Source organism: Hypanus sabinus, chromosome 19 (assembly GCF_030144855.1).
Source record: "Hypanus sabinus isolate sHypSab1 chromosome 19, sHypSab1.hap1, whole genome shotgun sequence".
Lineage (NCBI taxonomy): Eukaryota > Metazoa > Chordata > Chondrichthyes > Myliobatiformes > Dasyatidae > Hypanus > Hypanus sabinus.
The window spans coordinates 79,265,219-79,284,774 of NC_082724.1; the positions used below are offsets into that span (position 1 = coordinate 79,265,219).

At 43.1% G+C, this 19,556-nt stretch overlaps 1 protein-coding gene across 2 annotated transcripts in view; it reads right to left on the minus strand.

Annotated features, from left to right (window-relative positions):
- Positions 1-14,835, minus strand: part of LOC132378088 (semaphorin-3F-like) — a 336,771-nt gene extending 321,936 nt beyond the window's left edge. The window contains exons 1-2 of one of the 2 annotated variants that reach the window (XM_059944832.1): positions 14,337-14,835; positions 9,670-9,816 (exon numbers count right to left, since the gene is read on the minus strand). In XM_059944832.1, coding sequence (XP_059800815.1) covers positions 9,670-9,772 — 103 coding nt within the window. In that variant the 5' untranslated portion in view covers positions 9,773-9,816; positions 14,337-14,835. Of the gene's footprint in view, positions 1-7,966; positions 8,001-9,669; positions 9,817-14,336 lie in introns of those variants that run through there. The other variant, XM_059944833.1, reaches the window with a different exon arrangement.
- Between the last annotated feature and the right edge of the window lie 4,721 nt (positions 14,836-19,556).

Sequence of the window (19,556 nt, forward strand, 5' to 3'; positions counted from 1 at the left end):
CCCAGCAGAATGGGCACGAGAGATTCTGCATCAGCTGACACCCCGGCAGAATGGGCACGAGAGATTCTGCACCAGCTGACACCTCAGCAGAATGGGCACGAGAGATTCTGCATCAGCTGACACCCCGGCAGAATGGGCACGAGAGATTCTGCATCAGCTGGCACCCCAGCAGAATGGGCACGAGAGATTCTGCACCAACTGGCAACCCAGCAGAATGGGCACAAGAGATTCTGCATCAGCTGACACCCCAGCAGAATGGGCACGAGAGATTCTGCATCAGCTGGCAACCCAGCAGAATGGGCACAAGAGATTCTGCACCAACTGGCAACCCAGCAGAATGGGCACAAGAGATTCTGCATCAGCTGACACCCCAGCAGAATGGGCACGAGAGATTCTGCACCAACTGGCACCCCAGCAGAATGGGCACAAGAGATTCTGCATCAGCTGACACCCCAGCAGAATGGGCACAAGAGATTCTGTATCAGCTGGCACCCCAGCAGAATGGGCACGAGAGATTCTGCATCAGCTGGCACCCCAGCAGAATGGGCACGAGAGATTCTGCACCAACTGGCAACCCAGCAGAATGGGCACAAGAGATTCTGTACCAGCTGGAAATCTAAAGCAACACACAAAATGCTGGAGGAACTTAGAAGGTCAGGTAGTATCTACAGAAATGAATAAACAGTCAATGTTTTAGGCTGAAACCCTTCTTCTGCACTGGAAAGGAATGGTAAGAAGCCAGAATAAGGTGGTTGTTGGGGGTGGGGGGAGTGCATGTCTGCAGGTGATAGGTGGAACCAATTGAGGAGGAAGGTGGGTGGATGGGGAGGGAGGATATTGTGAGAAGCAGGGAGGGGTAGGTGGAAAAGGTAAAGAGCTGAAATAAGAAGGGGTCTGATAGAAGGGTATAAAGGAAGAAAAGAAAGGAAGTAGGGAACCAGAGAGAAGAAATGGGCAGGTTATTAGTATGGGAAGGAAAGGAAAAGGGGAAAAGGGCCACAAAGTAGGGCAAATAATAAAAAGGGGGGGAAGGAGGAGCAAACTGAATGTTTACTGGGAGTTGGAGAAAGCGATGATCATGCCATCATGTTGGAGACTATCCAGATGGAATATCGTTGTTGCTCAACCACATGGTGTTTGATGCAGGAGGTCATGCAGAGACATATCAATGTCAGAATGGAGAGTTGGAATGAATTGGGGGGCCATTGGCACTTCCTGCCTTTTGCAGCAGATAGAGCAAAAGTGTTCGATGAAGCAGTCCGTCAACCTGAGCTGGAGAACAGAATGCAGTATCCCTTTCAAACAGCTGGCAGAGACACCATCTGAGGATTCTTTAACGGAACTAGGCTGAAAGCAAGGGTCTCATGGAAGCTTTTGGAGATGCAATGCAATAACACAGAGTGGAGTTAAGGGAGAAAATTTCAGTTTACAGGGAAAGAAATGCATAATTATTCTTCCCTTAGCCAAATGTAAAAGTCAGGAACTGGGACATAAATACGCTCAGCGGCTACTTCACTACGTCCAGGAGGGGAACCCATTTGGCCCATTCGCTACAATGTTTGATGAGTTGTGCATTCAGAGATGCTCTTCTGTCTCAAGGCATAGTTACCTGAGCTGCTGTTGCCTCCCTGTCTGCTTGAACCAGTCTGGTCATTCTCCTCCGACCTCTCTCATTAGCAAGGCATCTTCACCCACAGAACTGCTGCCTACTGGATTCTTTCTTGTTTTCAGCCCATTCTCTGTAAACTCTGGAGACTGTTGTGTATGAAAGTCCCAGATCAGCAGTTTCTGAGATACTCAAACCTGACATCAGCAATCATTCCATGGACAAAGTCACAGATCACATTTCTTCCCCATTCTGATGTTTGGTCTGAACAATAACTGAACTTCTAGACCATGCCTGCATGCTTTTATGCATCGAGTTGCTGCCATGATTGGCTGATTAGATATCTGTATAAATGAGCTGGTCTTCAGGTTTACCTAATTAAGTGGCCACTGAGTGTAGATATTTAATGGACAGCATGGTGATGTCCATTCTTCTCGTCAAACAGAAGAATGAGGACAGTCATATTTGTCCAGACAGGATCAATGACAGAGGCAGCTTTCCCATTGAGAGGTGAAAAATCCTCTGGATTAAAAATAGATTCAGTTCAAGCGTAGCAGCAGCAGCATATCAGGGGGCTCATCTCACCCATGTTGCACTTGACTATTCTTAGAGCATGCACTTGCTCAGGTATTCCATTCTTTTTACCAGCCTGCTTTTCAAATGCTAATGATCACGGGCTGACAGTTAACCCCTTCGTGCCAGAGCTCCTCTCCAGCGTGCATTCCCAGTGACAGGCCAAATGCAAGCAGGCTCACTTGACCATACTTCAGAGAATACCAACACGTGAGTCATAGACACAAAGTGAGTGAGCATTCGTCATTCTACAGGAATGCACAGTATAGCTGAAGTGATTCAATTCATGTGAAGGGAGGCGATACGGATGCCAAAGGCATGATTTAGATCAGTGGTTTACTCATCTGAAATCTCCAGTGTTCCTGATGAGTCAACATTTCACTTACATTTCATTTTATTTTCTGTGTTTACAGATACAGTGTGGAACAGGCCCTTCCAGCCCTTCAAGTCGTTCTGTCCCAGCGATCCCAGAGTTAACCCTAAACTAAACATGGGGCAACTTAAGTGAACAATTAACCTACGAACTGGTATGTCTTTGAACTGTGGGAAGAATCCAGAGAAAACACGTTTTCTAAGGGGAGGATGTACAATCTCCTTACAGATGACATTGGAATTGAACTGCTAACTCCAGCATCCCAAGCTGTAATAGCGTTGTGCTTTGCTATCGTATTGAGATGTACATTATGTTGGTGACCACTCCTCCTTTGAGCCCTCCTGCTGGTGTTGAGCCTCAGGAGAAGGCTGCTGAATGGGCACCTGTGTCTTGGCTGAGAACCTACCTTCCCGTGTTAAAGCCTAAGCACAGATGACACCCACAGGAAGAGTAGGTTATGTCCTGGCCTGACATCTAGATACACTTTTCAAGAGGGTCAATCAGAGAGGAAAAAATGAGAAAGCCTAATTTTGTTCTCCCCTTTGCCCTATGACAGCTCAGAAACAAACAGCAAAGATGCTGGTGTAATCATTGAAACTAAGGGAATTTACAGCAGACCATCTGGCCCAATTAACCTAATAAAATGGCCACTTAAGGAATTAAATTATCCTGAAATGAAACGTCAGGATACTGATGACTGGATTATACTCAGAATTTATGCCCTTGTTCTCCCATGGTTTTGCCAATGTGTTATTTCAGGAACAATTATCTATGGAAAAAGCCTGCCGTGTTTGCCAGATTGTGTGAATGGAGAAACAATGTGTTTATTGAGTTCCCTCCTTGATGAAGCTGTAATTCACTCCTCCATGGTACCATTCCCTTACTCAGCTCAGAACCTGCTTCTGTTAATTCTTTTCCAGTGATAGCTGATGCAATTAGATCACCTGAAGCTTGGTCAAAGAGCTAGAATTAAAGGAGGTTTTTAAAAAGATAAGGAGAGAAGGCTAGAAAGGCCATTCCAGCAAATTAGACCTTGGCATCTGAAGTCTTGGCGGCTCTTTGATAATGTGCTCACCATGACTCACTAGTCACATGACTTCCAGGGAACTTGTCTCCACCGCTATTTTGTGCTTACATCATAAGCGCCCTTCCCCAGCCACCCAGCTTGCCTGTCCCTTGGTCTCACTTATAATCTGCCAGCTTGTACTCCTCCTCCTCACCATCCCACTACCTTCTCATTCAGCTTTCTTGCTAGACTTGATGACAGGTGCTGGCCAAAAACGTCAAGTATATTCCCCTCCATTGATGCTGCCTGACTCCTTGAGTTCCTCCAGCATTTTGTACAAGTCGCTCAAGAGATTAGATTAGCTTTATTTATCATATGTACTTACAATGAAATGCATAGTTTTCACTCAATGATCAGCACAATTTGAGGATTATGCTGGGGTCAGCCTGCAAGTGTCACCATACTTCCGGAAACATCACAGCAGGCCCTCAACTCAGTGAGCCTAACCCAGACTCCTTTGGAAAGTGGGAGGAAACGGGAGCATCTGGAGGAAACCCACGTGGTCAAGAAGAACTTCAGCTTCTGCAAAACCTCTTTTGTCTACATTAAACATCACACTGTTCCTGCCTCTGGGATTTGAATCCAAAACTGACAATGACATTCAACTAAAGGATAATATGAGGCGTTAAGATTCTGGTAGTTCAAATGAAGGGTCTTTGACCTGATCATGTATGAAGCATCAGTAGTATCATGCTGTTTATTTTTAACGTCTATCATAAATGCAACTTATTAATTATTAATTTATTCATGGTAATATTACTTTATGTGTATGAGTTATATGTACTATGTTGTGCACCTTGGTCCGGAGGAACACTGTTTCATTTGGTGCTACGTATGTGTACGATAGAATGAAAAAAAAATGGAACTTGAACTTGAACTGTTAGCACTCTTTCAACTCAGCTGCTTGACCTGCTGAGTTTTTCCAGCACTATTTCATACTGTTTTCTGGATTTTGTTGGTCTGTTTTGTCCCTCTAACAGCAAATGCCAGGGACATTTTATCGGCATACAGTGCACCTTCTAAAGGCCTAGGTTGCACATCTATACAGTTGGAGCACTTATTGAGAAGGTGCAGAAAACATCCGTTCTATTCATTGTTACCATATTGCCTCCTTTTAAACAGCTTTTGTCCTTCTACTCCCTTTTGACAGACCTGAGATTTTCCTTTTCAGTTACAAAGCATGTTCCTTTTGGAATGGTGCCAATAAGTCAGGCTCTCTCCTCTTCAGGCAGCGTAATGCAGAATTCTTTCCATTATTCCTAACTTAGTGCCAGAGTAACTCCTTTGGTATGGCGAATGCAAAGACTATTATAGAAAGCAGGGCCTGGATGTTCACAAGAAGTAGGAAGGGTGACTCTTCTCAGCAGCTGCCATTCACCTGCCTCGGCCTCGACTCCCAGGAGAAGGAGATGATGAGGGAATGTAGCAGGGTTGTAGGTGCCTTCATAAGATATTGGAGCAGAATTAGGCCATTCTATCCTGGCTGATTTATTATCCCTCTCAACCCCATTCTTATGCCTTCTTCCCATAACTTTTTATGCCCTGACTAATCACTTTAAGTGAACTCAGTGATTACACAATTTACCGAGCATTTTGCATCACACAAATTCAGCAGAGTATGGGATGTAATGTGAAGATGGGTGAATGTACAAATATTGACATGAGCTTTCTTCTTTCACTTTAGGGACCCACACTAAACTAGGAAGCAACACCCCATAACGAAACTCCTACTCACATCCACTCCCCAGCTTCAGGTACTGAATATAGGCATTGTTTGCACGATCTACACAGATCTGAGGGAACTTCAACTACGGCCCTGCAGGAACGTTCAGTTATCAACCATACCAAATGGTCTCTTTCTATCAGGTGGAGGAGGTGATTACCAGCTGCAGCATCCTTCTCAGATGACCAATCACATCATTTGATGAGGTTCAGATGGCAACTCTCTGGAGTCTGTAAACACAGGGCACATCCTTGAAACACGGGAATATCCCTTTAAAACAGAGTTGAGGAATTTCCTCAGCTTGAGGGTGGTGAACCTGTGCAATTCACTGCCATGGGGTGGGGGGGGAGAGGGTGTTGGGAAATGGAGATAGAAGATTCAGAAAGCAGATACACAGATATATTCGTGCATAGGACTTTCAAAGATCCAGCATCTCTATTCTCCGCTTTGCTCCTTGATGTTTTCCTTTCAATTGTTGGGAAACATGTATGGAAGTGAATATGAGATCACATACATGATTCCCAAGTCTAGAATTAGATGTTGTGGCCAACTATGTTACAAAAAGGATGGGGAGAGAAAACAGGGAATTACAGGATCTGACATTAGTAGTGGAGAAGTTCAGACCCGGGTAACAAAGGCTAAGGTAAGGGAAAACCAATTAGGATGGAGATGAGGAGAATTTTCTTCATCCAGAAGTAACAAGAATAAGTAAATTTTCTACCATAAAATATAGAGGTAAATAATTAAATGTACCCAAGAAGGGGTGAATAGAGTTGTAAAGATTGAAGAGATTTATGTATGTATATATTTATTTAGAGATACAGAGCAGAACAGGCCTTTCCCGCCCAGCAACCCACCTAACTGCAGGACAATTTACAATGGCCAATTAAACTATCAACAGGTGTGAGAGGAAACTGGACCACCCAGAGAAAATGCATGTGCACCCAGGAAGAACATACAAACTTTCTTACAGAGGACACTAGAATTAACCTCCGAATTCCAATGCCTCGAGCTGTAATAGTGTCATGCTAACTGTGACGCTACTATGGCAAAAGGGAGAAATCAAGAACGGTGCAATGAATTGTCATATCGAACGGCAGAGCAGACTCACAGAATCACAACGGCCCAGCTTGTGCATGCAATCAAGTTGTGTACCTGAGCTTGGCTCATTTTTCTGTATTCACCTAAACCATTTTTGTAGATGTACCTCAGATAGCCAAGTAGCCTTGACCTGTTCTGACTATTCCACCTCCAGTCTAATTAATGTTTTGTTACAACATAATATCCCAAATTTTACTATATACTCCAACCTTTGAAGGAAAGCATTCCATATACCTTCTTCACTATCCTTCCTATACATGTGCCCACTTTAAGGGAACTATGGATGTGAAACCCATGGTCTCTGTGTTCATGAATCTTCCTTAGTACAATATCATTGACTGTATATGTCTGCCCCATAGCTGATTTAACAAAATGCATCACTTTACACTTACTGGGATTAAATTCCATCAGCAATGCTCCACCCAACTCTTCATCTGGTCTATATCCTTCCTTGCAATCCTCAACACTGCCAGCTTTCATGCCATCTACTAACTCATTAATCATACCTCCTATATTCAGAACTAAGTCATTGATGTATGTCATAAACACCAGGAGTCCCAGCACTAATTCCTGCCGTACACTACAGCACTGGTCACAGACTCAATCAGAAAAGCACCCTTCCACCAGCACCGTCTGCCCATCAGCAAGCCAAATTTTGATCAAATTAGCCTCCTTGCCTTGGATCCCATATCTCTATACTTTTCAGATCAGTTTGCATTTAAATCCTGCCCTGCTGCCGCGCATCCACAAACCCTTCACTGATCTCACAATCTTCCATATCCTTCTTCTTGGTGAGGAGCAGCACATGGTTCCATGTACAGATTTACCCCATTGTTCACCAGCCAAGAGGCTTGCCTCCTTTTGCTCCTGATATACTTATGCCTTGGGACTCCCCTTTCTCTTACCTAGCAATGATATTTCACAGACACTTTCTTATTCTCTGAGATACGTTTCCTAGATTCTCTCCTACACACTGTATATGCTTCAAAAGACTCCATTTAATCCTAGTTGCCTTTAGTTGCCATCTGTTTCCTTCACGTTTCCTGATCAAACCTTTGCATTCCAATGTTCCCTGAACTTGCCATCTTTGCCTCAGGAGATCACTGTTGGCTCTGAATTCACTTTTAGATTCCCACTTGTCATTTGCTGCTTTGCCCGCCAGCATCTGCTTCCAGTCTACTTTTGCCAAGCCCTTTCTTCTGCAATGTAAATCATCCTTCTTCGAATTCTAGACCTTAACTTCGAGATCAACCTTCTCCCTTTCCATAACTACAGTAGCAAAGAAGTAAATCAATAAAATGATTAATGACTGTTCATTAAAATTTAGCAGGATAATTAATTCACTTTAAAACACATTTAGCAAGCAATTAATTTAAAATATTATTATCAATTAAAATCAAGTTAAGAAAAAGCAAATCACTTCCTTCACTTGTCATTTTAATTAAGGTTGGTGACCCCATTGAAATGAATGTGTCTGCAATAGTTAAATAGCAACCACAGTTGAATTGGGTTTTAATTTTGTACCTGAGCAGGTCACGAATTCCATGCGTTTCACTTTCAACATTTTGCTGGAGAGTAAAATAAGAGTAACTTACAACAGGAGGAGCCTTAGAATTATTCCAAACGACTTGAGAGTGGCCATTACCTTGTTTTGCTTGTGGTCAAAATTAACAGTGCAGTGCTAATGAGTTTCCAGGCAAAGACATTGGAACCGCTGCCTGCAGACCAGGCCTGTTCAAAGCACTAGTCTGGATCGCACACTATCAGATTCCTCTCTGCACACCAACAGACTGCATATCCAGCATGGAAACTTCACAGATTACACCACCCCACCAAATAACATCATAAAACAACAAAATGAAGGCATTCAGATCGCCACAAATAAAGTCTACTGATAGTGGTCCGGACTGGAAACCAAAGAAAGACATGATGCTTGCAATAAATCACAATTTCACCAATTTTAGTATCAAGCAGCATCATAGCAAAGATGTATCATACCAATTTCCTGCACAATGAAGGCTCATTGTTCCCTCCCCAGCTCTTGATCTATATGATACACGAACATAACCAGAACAGAGAGTCTGTGATTTATAAAGGCACACAACCCTAACTTCTGCTCCCCCACTTTGCATCAACATAACCAATAATGGAATTCTACATTCTTTATGGGAAGTAAGCAGTATTTTCACTCACTGTGCTGGTAAAGCCTTGCATTTGCCATCATGAGGCTGAACACATTGGACTAATCTCCACACTGTGATTGTGTGGAGGACAAGTCCATTAATGCACATTGATTACACAGTGATATGAACAGATGAATCCCATCATTTGTGCAAGCACTGTGCCACCAACATGACCTCTTGCATTGGATTGGAAATGCACATTGCTGTAGGCCCAAGTTGTTCAGAAATCCACACCCCCTACAAAACAAGGCTTTTACCATTAAGACACGGTTACATCCTTGGTCCATACACCTCCCTGGGCAAAAGTGTGACAGATTACACTGGGAAACATGCCCTGTGAATAAATGCTGTAAGCAAATTGCTTGAGTTTTTGCCCTTCTCAAGGCAAGGAACCTGGAGATTTCTTGCAGTAAATGATGCACAGTGGAAATAATGTGACCACTTGGAACAATCCTTGACAAGAAAAGATGAGGGTTATAACTCCAGCGTTTAGTTATGCCCCAGATACAGTGTGCATTGTGCTATCGATCCTGTAAGATCATAAAAACATGAGGTCTAGGAGCAGAATTAGGCCTTCTGGCCCATTGAGTCTGCTCTGCCATTCCATCATCACTGATTTATTACCTCTCTTAACCCCATTCCCCTGCCTTCTCCCCCTAATCTTTGACACCCTTAGTAATCAAGAACATTTCAAACTCCGCTTTAAATATTCCCAATAACTTGGCCTCCACAGATCTCTGTGGCAATGAATTCCTCACCCTCTGTCTAAAGAAATTCCTCCTCAACTCTGTTCTAAATGGATATCCCTCTATTCCAAGGCTGTGTCCTCTGGTCCCAGACTCCCCCACTGTAGTAAATATCTTGCTTCAATTGAAACCGATGACAGTCAGAGCATCTGAGAGTTTGACAGGATGCTACTTGCTGCCTTTCTGAGGATAACTCGATAATACAATGCTTGCCTAATGCCAACAAACTTGTCAAACAATAAATTCCCTTGCCTTAAATCATTGCCAAACTGCTTCACATGACACTCACACCGCTTACCTTTAAAGTTCAAGTAAACCCGGGGGGCATTCTGCTGGTGACCTCTGGCACTGAAGCTCCACAGGACAAGGGCCAGGAACCAGGTGGTTAGAAGGTGGCCCATGGCAACCAGACTCAGCGATTACAAAGAACCGGGAGCCGTTAGACCTGAGGTACAAAGGACGAGAAAAAACATAATCCCTCATCAGTTGAGTGGTTAGGCAAACAGCTCTGTGGTGATTAAATCCAGCTTTTTGTGGGTTTGTTGATACAAGACAGAGAAGTCTGAATGGTACCGTAACTTGAATATCAGCACAGTGAAAAATAAGGGAACTGGAGGCTATCTGCAGGGTGGGGTGGAAAAAGGCTGGTGTTGCGGGTGGGTTGGGAGGGAAGGGGTGGACCTATTGCAAAAAGAACAACTCCCTGTGCAGAAAGTCGAGTACAATGGCTTTGCAACACAGTCAAGGCACAGCGTGAAAACAGTTATCAACGCAATAATTAATCATTGTTTGAAGCATTAGCTCAGTACATGCAAATAATCCCTTTGAGTACATTAAGCAGATCTCAACTCCCCTATGAAAATAAACACTTATTATTGCTCCAGATCACTCCCTCTCCATTCTTATTCCAGCACTGCATTCTGCACTAATAAAGCTGTTTTGAGAGTCTATAAATTCCTACTTAAAAATATATTATTTATAGCAGATGTGAACCTCCTTTAAAGGTGGCAATGGGAGCAGCAGTGAAGAGGGTAGATGCACTAGCTGACTCGGCTCCCTTGATGTGAGGAGTCAGCTAACCCTCTCAAGCTTTCTATCCCCAGATCCAGTAATTTTTTTCTTGTTGGTGTAGAATTCTAAATTCCCTAGACCAATAGATATGCCAGCTCTAATAAAGGATTTCATTAGGGATTTGAATCTCAGGCTAAGAAATGGGATGATGAGTTCAGAAGCAGGGCTGTTAAAGCTGATTGCAGGAATATTCCCATTAAGGAACGGTGAGGGAAAACAATTACCTACAAAGAACTCAATGAATTAGATGAAAATAAAACTCAGAGTAATTTCTGACCAGGGAGAGTCAGTAACACTGGGTGACCAAGAAAGGTTTCATTAGTAGAACTCAGCAGAAATTCATGAAACTGCAGTGAAGACAGAAAATTTGATTCACCATTGTGATCACTGAGAAAATAGAATAATAATCCTGACCAATGCAATTTAAAAACGGCAGGCAACATTACCATTGTTCAGTACTTTAAAGAAATTAAAAAGAGATCTTCAGTCACAGTGCAACTCTGATTTAGACACAGAAATAATCCTCTCTCTCTTGCACAAACACACACACACACACACACACACACACAGTACAGCAGAGTTACGCACACAGGGTGACACAAACACATGCACTCATTGACAGTAACACATCCTCATAGTAACCCACATACACACACGCTCACATACACCATCAGCTTTAGTGACGCAGCATACACACTCACTGACCTATACACATACTCACACACATATACACAAGCTATAAAAGACATATTAACGCACTAGGCATGCATATCTTCACATACAAATGCACCTTTTCACAGTAACACACTCATTGAAATGCATTCATACATATTAGCATGCATTCATATTCAGTCACACTTACAAGAACATTCACATGCATACACACACAAGTGAACACTTCATGGTAACACATACTGACAGGAGTACATTAACACACACATACAATAATGCACTCAAAGATACACACACTAACAGACACACATACACAATAATATACTCCAAGAAATACACAACGCTATGTCTCTCTCTCTCTCTCTCCCTCTCTCTCTCTCTCACAATGCCCGCACAAGTACAGATGCACACATACAGTTATACATATGAAATCACCCATGGTAACACACACATTCATTATGATAGTGCCATGGATCCATCAACACATACAGGCACCAAGTGACACAAATACATGTACCTTCACACTGAGATACACACACACACACACACACACACACACACACACACACACACACACACACACACACACACACACACACACACACACTTCGGCAGATGCACTGACTCAGTGCGCTGATGCACACCTCATGGTAACATGCTGACACACAGAAACTCATTAAAAACACAGCCGGCATGGTAATGCGCCTGCTATACAAGAGACAAATTAACACTACAGCCAAGATGGCATCCGTTTCCAAATTAACAGCCAGCTCCTGTTTGACAAGGGGCATTCGCTGTCTGGTTATGGCCACAAATTACGTTTAAGGTAAGTTTGCCATCTTTGGTGAGCCAAATTCACATTGAAGTTTTAATATTTGTACTTCAAGTCAAGACTTCTTTGTTGATAAATGAAGGAAGAAGCTACAACTAAGCCAATAAGCAGTCTGTGAAACCGCGAATGGGACACTTGTGCCACACTGTGGACTTTGAGTTGGTTTTAATACAAATGTGATGAGGGTTGGAAAGCCCTTTCTCCCTAAAATTCCAGGCTCAAGTCTCCTGACCAACAACACAGGCTCACCATGTGGATCTCTGCAGTATATTAGAAGGACATAAGAGATAGGAGCAATATTAGGCCATTCAGCCCTTTGAAAATCATCGTGGCTGATTTATTATCTCTCTCAACCCTGTTCTCCTGGCTTCTCCCTGTAACCTTTGACACCCTGACTAATCAAGAACCTTTCCAACTCCGTTTTAAATATACCCAATGACCTAGCTTCCACAGAAGTCTGTGGAGATGAATTCCGCAGGTTTATCTCCCTCTGGCTAACGAAATCCCTCCTCATCTCTGTTCTAAAAGGATATCCTTCTTGTCTGGGCCTGGACTCCCCCACTATTGGAAATATCTTCTCCTCATCCACTCTATCTAGGCCTTTCAATATTCCATAGGTTTATAATATCCATTCTCATTCCCAAAGAAGCACATTTAAAGTTGGGTATATTTAAGAGTATTTATTACTAGGTCAGTCTGATATAAATGTCAGGTTTGGTAGGTTTTGATAAAAAATGATCTCAGACAAATAGGCACAAAAATCTTTCTTCCAGACAAATAGAAAACAAACTGACAGTATTGTGCCTTTACTGTAGCGTTAATCCCTCGATGCCTCTAAACGCTGAGTTCTCATTTGATAGAATCGCTTACTGACTTTGTTCCCCCCAAAAAACAAGACCGACTGTAGGAGTCAGGAGAAATCGCGGTCATTGAAACAACCCCGATAGTTGGGGAGCCGGGGGACTCATTTCGCACCCTGTCTAGTAACTGTACAAGCAGGTGGTGTTAGGACATGCAGGAGGCATTGGAATCCGGATACGCTTTCCTAACCCACCAGGAGAAAGCGAAGGGGGCAAGGGGGAGAAACCCTGCAAAAAAAAACTCTTCTACCCCACCCACCCAAGAACATTCTCCACTGAAGAAAGGCAGACTGATGGGAAAAATAGGAGAGAAAATTAAACTCTGTAGTGGCATAAAGAACAGCATCTCCTCCCGCTGCCTGGAAAATGTTCCCGCTGCGTGGAAAACACAACTGTCAAGTACTCAGCATTGATATGCACACCCAAACCTTTGCACAAAATGGTGTAAATATTTAAACAGTCTGGGGCTCTGTTTCTGTGTTCACCTCAAGTGTCCAACTCTCTTCCCTCAGCCAGAATGCAGTGCCGGTGAGCGAAACTGGATTGTTAGCAAAGCAACAATGTGCGTTCATACAGAAATGAAAGCGACCTCTGGAATTACATCAGTCACAGAATTCAAAGCCACATGTAGACTTTGAAGAACAAATAACCATCCCCGCTATATCAATTTCGTTCACACAACGCCACACGGAGAAGCCCTGACTTTGTTTTATCTGAAACAGAGTATATTCCCTCACGCTCTCTCCCCCTCTCCTTCTCTCACACAGAAAGACAGACACACAGACTTTTACGTATATGCACAACAGCACTTCCTCGCTCTCTCTCTCACACACTCTCTCTCTCACTCTCTCTCTCTTACACACTCTCACACACACACTCACACACACACACTCTCTCTCACACACAGACACACACACACACACACACACACACACACAGAAAGGCACAGGCTTTTGTGTTTCTGCTCACTGACTCAGATTTCTGAATGGACAGTGAACTCATGAACACTACCTCACTTTTTTTCTTCCTATTTGTACTAGTTATTTAATTTGTATACTATATATATATTTATTAATTTATGTTTTTTGTGTTATGTATTGCAATGTACTGGTGTCACAGATTGACAAATTTTACGACATATGCCGGTGATATTAAACCTGATTCTGATTTTCTCTCTCTCTCTCTCTCTCTCTCTCTCTCACACACACACACACACACACACACACACACACACACACAGATACACACTCACACTCACACATAGACACACACTCTCTCACACACACACTCTCACACACTCACACATGCACACAGATATACATCCACACAGATACACAGACACACACTCTCACACACTCACACTCACACACACACATAGACACACACTCTCACACACTCACACATGCACACAGATACACAGACACACACACACACACACACACTCACTCACACATAGACACACACTCTCTCTTTCTCTCTCTCACACACACACACACGGAAGTGAAAGCTTGGAAGCTTTGACTGAGATACCTCTCAATGGCCACAGCTGCTGTCAGGAGAGCTCTGTGAGGGTAACTTTGCGGTGACGACGTGCCGAGGAATGTCTTCTTTTACTTTTAAAGCACACAACGAAAGATAAAATGGTATAAAAATTCTTAGTGACAGGAGCACCAGAAAGGGAACGACACGAGTATCTCTCCGGTACACGCTCCCTTCAGCCGCAGTTCATCCAAAGTGGTAAGCCACGCATAAAGGAGATCCAGCACCTCCCGCAGGTAGATCTTCAGAATCAGCCGCAGCACAATCCTCCTGCCTTATGCTTGTTAAAAAGGTTTCTCTGGTATGCAGATAAGTGGGTAAAACCTTGACTTAAAAAAAGGCACTTTCTGTCTGTCTCTCTCTCTCTCGCTCGCTCTGTCTCTTTCTCACTCTCTCCCTCCCTCCCTCCTTGCTCTGTCTCTCAACTCATTCACTCACTGATTCTGACTCTCAATTCTCTTAAACTGCTCTGAAGAACATGTCAGGTGGCTAGGAAACCACAGACGTTTGCATAATCCAACCTACACAACAAAAGTTGTTCCAGGAGAGGCTCGCTGGTGCCGCCTCTGGGTGGCTTTTAGTATTTGCGGCCCTCCTTCAGCTACAGAAAGATGAACTGAAGTCAGAGAACCAGAGCGCAAAATCCGAATCAGGTTTAATATCACTAGCACATGTTGTGAAATTTGCTGTTTTCCAGCAGTAGTGCATTACAGTGCATAATAATAACACAATAAATTACAATAAATATATATGTACAATAACAGATCTGGTGGAAGTGGGGAAGAGGCTATTCCTGAAACATTAAGTATACGTCTTCAGGCTCCTGTACCTCCTCCCTGATGGTAGCAATGAGAAGCAGAATGTCCTAGGTGATGGGGTCCTTAAGACCGTAAGACCATAAGACATAGGAGCAGATTTAGCCCATCTGGTCCATCGCATCTGCTCCACCATTCAATCATCCTTGTTCCTTTTTCCCTTCTCAGCCCCACTCCCCGGCCTTTTCTCCATAATTCTGACGCCGAGACCAATCAAATACCTATCAATCTCTGCCTTAAGTTCCACGGCTACTTGTGGCAATCTTCTCCGTGGATTGTCACCTTGTCGTTGTGGAGAAGCTAGTGTGGTCCTGAGATCCCGAGAGCTATGTTCCTGGTAGGGTCACCCATGGTGGTAAGGTCGAGGGTGAGGTCCCTGACAAAGGACAATCCAACCAAGACCTCAACGGTGGAACAGGCGGATGAAGTTACTTCGAACTCAACGGCTGTGAAGGCGGATGAAGGCTGCAACAAATCCATCAGCTCCAATCATCATAGTTTCCATGCCACTGGAATCAGCTGGTTGATTTGTGAAATATTGTGTGCTTCTTGGAGTGGAACATCAAGTGCACGTTAAACAAATCATGCACAGGCATCTTTGCTCTATGATAGATCAATGGAACGAAGATCATCATCCTTGACCTCGAGGAATAGCCATGATGATGATGACTTGTGGTAATAAAGTCCACAAATTCACCACCCTCTAGCTAAAGAAATTTCTCCGCAACTCTGTTTTAAATGGACGCCTCTCTATCCTGAGACTGTGCCCTCTTGCCCTAGACTCCCCCACCATGGGAACATCCTTTCCACATCTAGTCTGTCTAGGCCTTAAGGAGGGATGCTGCCTTTTTGATGCATCACCTTTTTGAAGGCCAATGCTGTTAACTCTTTCACAGCAAGAAGAGACTTGTAATGTCTTTTTTAATCATCCTAAAATCCCAACAAAACCTGATGCTGAATCAATGGGATCAATACCTGTATTAGCTTATTATTGTCATTTGCACCAATTTACAGAGAAAAATGTTTGGTTCTGTTCCATCTGGACAAGACATACCATTTATAAGTACATTAAGGCAGTAAAAGAGAACAAACTGATTGCAAAATAGTGTTGTAGTCACAGAGGAAGTGTACTATGCATTGGCAAATCAAATGTAGGAGGCCATGACATGGTAGATTGAGAGGTCAGGACTTCCTCTACAAGGAGTGCTGCCACAAGAAAGCAGCATCCGTCATCAAGGACCCCTCATCCGGGCCAGGTTTTCTTCTCACTGCTGTCTTCCAGAAGGATGTCTTAGGTTCCACACCACCAGGTTCAGGAACTGTTATTACCCTTCAAACATCAGTCTCCTGAACCAGCGTAGATAACCTCACTCACCTCAACCTATGTACTCACTTCCAAGGACTCTACAACTCATGTTTTCAGTATTATTAATTTCCTATTTATGTAGTTATTATTATTATCTATGTTTTTCTGTTTGCACAATTTGTCTTCTTTTGTACATTAGTTTTTGGTTAGTCTTTGTGTGTAGTTTTTCATTGATTCTATTCTATTTCTTTGTTCTACTGTGAATGCTTCAGGAAAATGAATCTCAGGTTAGTGTATGGTGACAAGTAGAGAGAATGACTGGAGAGGGAGTATTCCTAAATGATGTTGGCTGCTTTCCCAAGACAGTGGGAAGTGTCGACATTATTGAGAGAAGGGAGGCTGGTTGGGTTGTGTGATGGATGATGACAGAAGCTGATAATTGGGCCTGATTCAGGAGATGCGATGGTGCCTAGATCTCTGATTTAAAAGGAAAACACTTAAGCTGTGTTGTTTTCTCCCCATTGAAATCTGCACACCCACAGCATGCGGCATTGGAACTAAATACTCTATGCTTGTGGAAAGAAAGTAAATATTAATCCTGTAAAAAAGTTTTTTTCTTTTTTTTTCTCCATCCTCACTGGCCCCCATCCAAGTCACAATCTAAAAGATTAGAGGTGAAACCCTGTATTCATATGACACCTTTCAAAGTGACTCATAGAACTTTACAGACACTCAAGATTTCTGCGTCTTGTCATTTTGTGTCATAAACAATAAAGATATATGTCAATAATGTCATAAGTCACTGAAGCAAAAATGTAGCAATGAATGCAAGAACACAGGAAAAGAGGAGAAGGCGTAGGCCACCAATCCCCTCACACTTACCCAGCATTTAATTTGATCACAACTAATATGCACTCACTTGCCTGTACCAGTTGCTCTCTGCCCTCTCTTCACTAAACTTACAAATATTTGTCCACATCCACCTTAAATACTTTTAATAATCTGGTCCCTTAATTCTCCAGGATAGAGTGTTCCAGACATTCACTGTCTTCCATGACATGAAAGCTCCACTCATGTTCTATTTAAATGACTAATGCCTTGTGACTATGCCCCCTTGATACAAGTATAAAATCCTAATCTATTCAACCTTTCCCTACAACTCAGGTCCTCAAGTCCCGGGAAAATGCTTGTAAATTTTCTCTGTACTCTTTCAACCTTATTTACATCTTTCCTATAGGTAGGTGACCAGCAATGCACACAATAAATGGATTTCAGAAAAGGTAAGTTGAGGGAACACAAACCAATGCTCATAAGGGGATCAAAGTGGAGAGAGTGAGCGATTTCAAATTCCCGGGTGTCAATATCTTTGAGGACCTAACCTGGTCACAACATATTGATGCAGCTATGATGGAAGAAAGAGCAGCTGTATTTCATTAGGAGTTTGAGGAGATTTGGTTTGTTGTCTAAAACACTCGAAAACTTCCACAAATGTACCATGGAGTGCATTCTGATGGGCTGCATCACTGTCTGGTATGGGAGGGAGGTGGTCACTGAACAAGATCAAAGTAAGTTGCAGAAATGGTCAAAGCATCATAGGAAGATGTTTTACGTAACCTGGACAAGAAGTGGTAAGCGCAGTATCTTCAAGAAGCAGAGCCTTAGGAAGGCGACATCCATCCTTAAGGACCCTCGCCACCTACGACATGTCTCTTTTCTCATCAGGAAGGAGGTACAGAAACCTGAAGGCACACACTCAGTGATTCAGGAACAGCTTCTTCCCCTCTGTTATCTTCTCCTAAATGGACATTGAATCATTTTTTTTATATTTCTAGTGTTTTACTCTACTTATTTTAACTTCACTATTTAATGGACATATATATACTGAATGTAACTCAGTTTTTTCCCTTTGTATTTATTTGTCATGTACTGCTGCTGTAAGTTTACCAATTTCATGACATATGCTGATGTATTAAATCTGATCGTGATTCTGAATGCTCCAAATTGGGCCTCACTAATGAGTGATACAAGTTCAATGTAACATCCCCATTTCATCCTTTAATCTCTATAGAAATCAAACCCAAATTGTTTTGCCTCTCGTGTCTCAGCAGGTTAGCTGTTTGACAGACGTTGGGGCAAAATCACCTGTTCCTTTACATCCCACCTCATCTCAACCAAACTTATTGCTGAAGGTTCAGGCTAGACTGTTCATTCGTTTCTCTGAACTGCGGCTTGAAGCTGCTTTTCGTTCTTTTCAGAAGTGAATGAACCCGCTGCTTTGAACACCACAGAACAAAGGACCGTGGGAGTCAAGTGAGAAAGTATTTTTGGGCCGGAGGATGAGCCGTGAGGCTTCCTCCTTATGGTCGTGTGAATCTTCACCATTTTCTATTTTTCATTTAGATTCCTTGTGATCTTCCTTGATAAGCTCTGAACTTGAAATCTTTTAAAAATATCTCTGCCACGTGAGATGTCACTTCAGCTCTTGGCTCACGATTAAATGCTGGAATTTTCCAGAATGACCTTTTCTTCAGCTAATTCCAGAAGCCCTCAGTGAGTGAGCTCATTTGGCTTCCATATGTGGGTTGATCAAAAAATGTACAGTCAGTCAACAGCTTTAGTCCTTCATTAACATCCAGAAACAGAAATCCTCCACCATCAATGCTGCCCTCAACAGCACGTCTTCGACTTCACACACGTCTGCTCTCACCCCATCTTCCCGCCACACTACCAGGGATAGGGTTCCTCTTGTCCTCGCCTACCACCCCACCAGCCTCCACGTCCAACACATAATTCTCTGAACTTCTGCCACCTCTAAATGGATCCCACCTCCAAATACATCTTTCTTACCCCGCCCCCACTTTCCGCTTTCCACAGGGATCACTCCCTATGTGACTATTCCTGCACACCGATCTCCCTCCCGGTGCTTACCCTTGTAAGCGGAGTAAGTGCTACACCTGCCCCTACACCTCCTCCCTCACCACCATTCAGAGCCCCAAACGGTCCTTCCAGGTGAGGCAACACTTCACCTGTGAGTCTGTTGGGGTCATATACTGTGTTCCCTGCCTGGTCTCTTGTATATCAGCAAGACAC